The 7,009-nt window shown below is 32.0% G+C and overlaps 1 protein-coding gene across 1 annotated transcript; it reads left to right on the top strand.

Moving 5' to 3' along the window:
• Positions 1 to 247: 247 nt before the first annotated feature.
• Positions 248 to 5,955, top strand: LOC101492791 (sulfoquinovosyl transferase SQD2). Its single transcript, XM_004506725.4, has 11 exons — positions 248 to 757; positions 1,963 to 2,029; positions 2,195 to 2,265; positions 2,787 to 2,904; positions 3,235 to 3,308; positions 3,582 to 3,637; positions 3,721 to 3,804; positions 4,065 to 4,152; positions 4,228 to 4,305; positions 4,806 to 4,862; positions 5,218 to 5,955. Exons 1-11 carry the CDS (start codon positions 402 to 404, stop codon positions 5,705 to 5,707), a joined length of 1,539 nt encoding a protein of 512 aa, XP_004506782.1. The 5' UTR covers positions 248 to 401; the 3' UTR covers positions 5,708 to 5,955.
• Positions 5,956 to 7,009: the final 1,054 nt, after the last annotated feature.

The following is a 7,009-nucleotide window of genomic DNA, read 5'->3' as shown; positions in this document are numbered from 1 at the left end:
TTAAGAGAGAGTGACCCAATGGCATATGCTCACAGGTCATCATTTGATTCCTCAATGTCCCGCCATCAAAAAAAGAATATCCATTTGTAGAGTCCTTAGCATGTGTGTCTTATTTGTCTTAAAAGATTCGTCTCCTTCTTTCTCACACAATACACAAGTTTCATTTCATATTTATTAATTAATAATCCAAATCTACCAATTCAAACTATGATAATTATATAATACCATCATAAATTTAAATTTATACACACAACAAACATAATATCCTACTTAATAATATTAAAATTTATGATTAATTAAATACCTATATTTATAGATTAAGTTAAAATTTAAAGAGTTAATAATATTAATTAATCTCCTTATAAAAGTATATTATACTCTCTACATTTTTTGCTTCCATCATGAACTCATCTCTCTATATATATTCCTCTCTCTCTCCTCCTTTTCTCTCACCTTCTTCTTCTTCTTCTTCTTCTTCAAACCCTCTTAATAATTCTATTAGATTTGGAACTTTTAGAGAACAACCCATTACACCCTTTTGTAAAAAAGTTCAAATTTTGAGTTCAGAAAGGTTAAATAGTGTGAAAAGAAGAAAAAGTTTTGTGCTTGAAGCTTCCACAAAAATGACTATTGATGATGATAGTTTGTTGAATTCTAGAGATGAAGAAGAGTGTCCTCCTGATTCTGTTCTATATGACACTGAAAATAATTCTAGACCTCGAAGAATTGCTCTATTTGTTGAACCTTCTCCTTTTTCGTGAGTACCCTTTTTATTTGTTTCACATTTCATTTAATGTAGAATGTTTTTTTAAGATTTGGAAATAATTTTTATTTTAGAAAAAAAAATTAATTGTTCAAAGTTGAAACATGTGACAGCATTGATTGATCTTTAATTTTTCATTGACATGTGTTATTTTGTTTTGATTTAGTGTTGACTTTTTGTGGTTTGATGAATTTGGCTTTTGGGTGGCTCAGATTTTTTTAGATCAGATTGATTTGTAATTGGTCTTCTTGTCTTTTTTTTTGTTTCCAAATAATTGAGTAAAGTTGTTAGTTTTCGTAAAGATTGAATCGATATATTGAAACAATCATTGACCAGACTTATTAATCTCCTGACCGAAGTCCTGATTTCTAGGATCCTGTTGTCCTTAGAAAAGGAGGGTTAAGAGAAAAAATATTATTTGGAGTCTATTAGTCTAACCAAGTGATTTAGCTTAAATAGTTAATAATTTAGTCCAATTGGTTAATGAACTTTAGTTAAGATCGAATCTATTGGAGCCATAGTTTGAAACTTTGCTAGAACAATCATTGACATACTTTACTAACGTCTTGGCCGAAATTTGGATTACTAGGGTCCATACTTTGTAATGTAATTGAGTTTGCTTTGTCTTCAAGTGTTTTGAAATGTCCTTTGTATTAACTTTTATTCTCTATTGAGAATAAGTTTCAGCTATGTTCTGCTGCTTTTAAGGGAATTTGACTTGTGAATATTTTGGTGTAAACTCAAAAGTTTTGGTAACCTTGATGAGAAATTAAACTTGCAAGCACGGTTTTTAATTGCAATTGTGGTCGCTTCGTGATTGTCGACACTCGGCTCAGTTGCTGACTGTTTTTATACCTTGATGAGAAATTTAATTTGCAAGCAAGACTTTAAATAGTGGTTATGGTTGTATTATGATTGTGATATTGCGAAAAATTGCAGTCAAATACGATTGATACCAACACAATTGTGGTAGCGCAGACATAAAAAACTTTGACGCGTCACGGCCGCAATCGCATTTTCATATTTTCTAGTTTCTGTCTGCATTAAAATTATAACTCTAATGAGATTGCATAACACCTTCCATTATTCATATGTAATCCTTCATAAGAAGATAGTGTTGTATCAACTTTGGAACAAAAACAGTATAACATCTTCATTTTGAACATGATATTAATTTGGTTTGAGTCTTTCTTTTTCAGATATGTCTCTGGATACAAGAATCGGTTTCAGAATTTCATCAAGTACCTTCGAGAAATGGGAGATGAGGTAGCATCTTTACAATCCTAAAACATGTTTATTTTCTTCATTATGCATATCCTGTTTCCTCATTTTTTTATCAACTAAGTGTATTTGTTCATGTTATATAGGTTATGGTTTATTACTTATATACTGTTTTTTCATTAACTAACTATATTTGTGAATGATATATAGGTCATGGTTGTGACAACACATGAAGGAGTACCTAAGGAATTTTATGGAGCACATTTAATTGGATCCAAGAGGTTGCTCACACTGATCTCTTTAGTTTATTAGCTCATTTTTTTCTTCATCTTTACTGTCCTTTAGTATTTGAAAGTTGTTTTTCAATCTTAAAATTTCTGTTATTTAGTTATAAGGAACTTCATTTGTTTTTTCCTCAATTGTAGTCACTGAGTTCGCCCGTGATCTAAATCAATCGTGGAGATTGTTTAGAACTGATTTTGTTAATGTGTAACCTTTTTCTTAAGTGACCTTTTCTAACTTCAAAAAAAGTACTAAAACTGTTTATTTTGGGGTGAAGGGGTGATTTTACTTTTTACTAATGACTTATTTATTATCATAAACATTTTAAGATTCTTTTGTGAAAAATTACATACACTTTTTTGTATAAGAGTATTCATATTGTCACCATTTTATAAAGTTTGACTTCTTCACATCAATTTAGATTTTAAAACCATCTTAATTGGATGCTAATCTGTTCTTGAAGTTATGACTGCTGCACATATTAATAACTTTTTCATTTTTTTGTTGTTGAGAAATACAGCTTCCCTTTTCCTTGGTATCAGAAGGTACCCTTATCATTGGCACTTAGTCCAAGAATTATTTCAGCAGTTGCTCAGTTTAAGCCTGACATTATACATGCATCATCACCTGGCATAATGGTATGTATGCAATTCTTCCTGTATCTCCTCATTTATTAACTATTGGATAAACAGTTTAATTAAGCGCTTATAGCATAAGCACTTATCATATAAGTGTTTATGTATGAGCTATATCTATATCAAAAGATAAAGTAAAATCAAACTGTTTTTATATAAGCTATAAATTGTGAGAGCTTATTGAAATGAGCTGAAATCAACTGATGGACATATGATAAGTTGTTTTCATGAGCTCTACTAAACAATCTTACAAATACTTATAATAGTAAGCTCAAATAATTCAATCCAAACAAGTCTTTATATTTAACTAATGTGATATAAACTAAATTTCAGGTATTTGGTGCTCTTATCATTGCAAAGCTTCTGTCTGTTCCTATTGTCATGTCCTATCATACCCATGTACCAGTGTAAATTACATATTTTACTCTAATTTCAAATTTTCCGAATATTTTCCACATTTTTAAAAGCTATTTTGCTATACCAATGAAGCACAAACACACACAACACTGATACTGATACATAGATTCTGGTAATAATTTGAAAAATGGAAATAATTGAATGTAACTACATGTGTTAGTATCGTGTCGGTGTCAGTGTCGATTTGTGCAACATGGGTCTATACTTCTTGAGATTTAAACCACTCGTTCTTATTGGTTTATATTCTATTTTTTGGGGTTCAGATACATTCCAAGATACACATTTAGCTGGCTGGTGCAACCAATGTGGTTGGTTTTAAGTATGTATATACTCTCTTGTTTCCTTTATCCAACTTTGAATCATATTTTTGTGAGAGTAACATGAATTTGTTGTTTTATATAGAGTTTCTGCATAGAGCAGCTGATCTAACTCTAGTGCCATCAGCTGCCATTGGAAGGGATCTTGAAGAAGCTAGAGTAACCACAGGTGAACATAAACAATCCTTATCAAATAGTCTTTCAACTTATCTCAAATTGAATTTGACTCCTCTGAAGTGAGTAGTTAATCAAGTGAGAAAATCAATAGTTGATATTTTAATCACCACAAGTGATATTTTAATCAAGTGAGAAAATCAATAGTTGATATTATTCACTTTAGAGGAGTATGATCCTCTCACTTTATGATGGTAGCTGAATGTTGGCGTCGAACACTTTTTTATCTGACATGTTTTTCCTGTTGATGTCCAGCGAACAAGATTCGTCTTTGGAACAAGGGTGTTGATTCTGAAAGTTTTAACCCTCGATACAAGTCCCATGAAATGCGATTGAGACTGAGGTGAGGACCTTTTTGTCACTTTCATGTGCAAAGTTTGAAATGGTGTTTCATCTTATTCTTATACTTGTTTTGCAGCAATGGTGAACCGGAGAAGCCGTTGATTGTTCATGTCGGGCGGTTTGGAGTTGAGAAGAGTTTAGATTTTCTCAAAAGGTAAATATCATCTTGTAAACATGGAAACATGAACTTGTATATACAAGATTTTGCTGTGCAACACATGGTTTAACTTGCGGTCAGCAACCAAAACTGTAGTTGCAATGTAGCAGTTTCAGAGGTCTTTGCAACGGCATTGCATGAAACATTACGGAAACCTCAACCACATTTGCTTGCATGTTACCGCGATATAAAGGTTTATAGCATAACTGAAACCACAAATACAACTGCAATTTAAAACCGTGGTGCAGCATAAAATTAAAATCTAAGAGTGTTGAAAACTGCTCTATTAGTTATTGATATACTGAAGCAAAAAGATGGTTAAACTTACTTAAGTCACAACTTTTACAAGATGTTTTCTGGTAATTCACTGTGAAATGCACCTTGCTTTGAGCTCTGTTACTACTTTAGTTCTTCATACCATAGCTAATATTAGTATATTCAGCATTTAAACTTGAGTATTTATCTTGCATTAACATTTGATACACATGACTTTGCAGTGTCATGGATAGGATTCCTGAAGCACGAATCGCTTTTATTGGAGATGGACCCTACAGGTAACTTCACTATTAGTCAGTAATCTAAACGGCAATGTTGTGAATTGCATATCACGGAAAATAGAAGTTTGTTCAAATTCTGCTATGCTACAATGTTTTCACTCTATAATAGTTGCTATTTAACAATATTTTGTATTAAATCGCGTATTACAGACCAATAATAGAGTTTGTTCAAAGTTCAAACTCTGCTATGCTATAGCTCTACATTGTCATTATAGCTCGAATAAATAACTTTTTATTATATTGACTTATAAGAGAAAAATGAAATAATGGAAAAGTGTGTTACGAAGTTTGGTTTTGCTAGCATTGTAAAATCTTTGGCAACTTTTTTCACAATCGGTTGTTAAACTGACAGGGAGGAGCTAGAGAAAATGTTTGAAGGTATGCCTGCAGTATTCACCGGAATGTTAGGAGGCGAAGAACTATCTCAAGCGTATGCAAGTGGCGATGTCTTTGTTATGCCGTCAGAGTCCGAGACACTAGGTCAAGTTGTTTTGGAGGCCATGTCTTCAGGGATTCCTGTCGTGGGGGCACGTGCAGGTGGAATCCCAGACATAATCCCTGAAGACCAAGATGGCAAAATTGGCTATCTCTACACTCCGCGCGATCTCGAAGACTGCTTGAGCAAACTAATTCCTCTACTGCACGACAAAGAGTTGAGAGAAACAATGGGGAAAACCGCACGTTTAGAGATGGAGAAATATGATTGGAGGGCAGCCACTAGAACGATCCGCAACGAAAATTACAATGCTGCGATTTGGTTTTGGCGTAAGAAAAAAGCTCAAGTTTTGTTACCGTTCCAATGGCTAGCGAAACGCATTTTCCCATCGCCGGAAGTCGTTTAGGTAATGGAAGATGCAGCTTCTAAACTTTGGGATGGTTCATTGCTTGATTGCTTAGGCTTCAAGGAAGAAGCCTTGTATTAATTAGACAAATTTGTGATGGGTTGAATGTAATGCATTCATTTGCTATATAAAATGGATCAAAAATTGTGGTAGCTTGTGCCATATTTTGTACCATTATAAATATTTTTTTGGTACAGTACTATTATGATTATAATGTAGATTAAAGATGACTGTCAGTTCATAGTTCATATGTTATGTAATATCAAGAAACATTGTCAAGTAGTAATTTGAGAATCCACTCAGGTATTTGGACCACAAATATGCAACAAAAAATTATATGAATGTACAAAACATTGTCTCATTTTTGGGGTGCTTAGATGTAATATAGGGGATGTTATAAATATTATTAAGTCAGAAGTCCAATATTTAGTCTTTCATATTTCTATAAATTTTAATAGTTAGTGAATGCACTAATTACTGGTGGCCTTTAATATGATTATTCACTAATCTATTGAGTCCTATCAATAGAGTTCACATTGTATTGTAAATACGATCTTTTAGGTTAATACAAAGTTAATCTTCTCTCATCTATTTTCTCTCTATTATTTTATGCTAGTTCTTGTTTTTGGGTTACTTTTATAACACATTATCAGCACGATTTTCTATTATATAAATGATGATAGTTTTTTTAAGGCTGCATTGCAAGAATACTTCTTCTTCTCAATATCTTTATATTAATTTAATTATAATCTTGTTACTATGTCAATTATTTTTATTTTACACATAAATTTTGTTGAGAAATTTATTCAGCTTTTATAATTATCACATCTTTCTTTGTCTATTCTTGTTAATTTCCAGAAGAATCTATTATAATATATCAAATAAGAATTCCAACTCTATTGAATGACACATCATACACTTATGTGCCACATCATAACATTTGCACCACATCGTTTATATTCTTATGTGGCAGCTTTCATATGTCTCTACTTATTATCTCACATCTTCTATTCTTCATTTTAGCTTTGACATCTCACACATCATATACATAAGTTAAAAATCCTTTCAAAAAAGATAATTATAAAAATAATTCTACCATCTTCTCACTCCAATCAACATTTGCGACTCCTCCAATTATAATTTTACACATCTTGTAGATTAATTGACAACAAAATACGTAATATTGATATTATCTAAATTCAAATGTTCCAGTAATCATTTGTAAGTATGAATCCGATCTCACGAAGTCATATATGATCTCACAAAGGCATATCTATTCGTTTCTTGGAAAATTTGTCTCAT

The sequence above is a fragment of the Cicer arietinum genome, chromosome 6, assembly GCF_000331145.2.
Source record: "Cicer arietinum cultivar CDC Frontier isolate Library 1 chromosome 6, Cicar.CDCFrontier_v2.0, whole genome shotgun sequence".
Taxonomy (NCBI): domain Eukaryota; kingdom Viridiplantae; phylum Streptophyta; class Magnoliopsida; order Fabales; family Fabaceae; genus Cicer; species Cicer arietinum.
This window is presented reverse-complemented; position numbering and strand designations above follow the sequence as displayed.

Bases quoted from the DNA above. Each gene is read 5' to 3' on its own strand.
- LOC101492791 (XM_004506725.4), top strand. From the start codon at position 402: ATGAACTCATCTCTCTATATATATTCCTCTCTCTCTCCTCCTTTTCTC. The intron at 2,030-2,194 runs GTAGCATCTTTA...AATGATATATAG, and splicing joins TTCGAGAAATGGGAGATGAG to GTCATGGTTGTGACAACACA. The intron at 3,309-3,581 runs GTAAATTACATA...TTTGGGGTTCAG, and splicing joins TATCATACCCATGTACCAGT to ATACATTCCAAGATACACAT.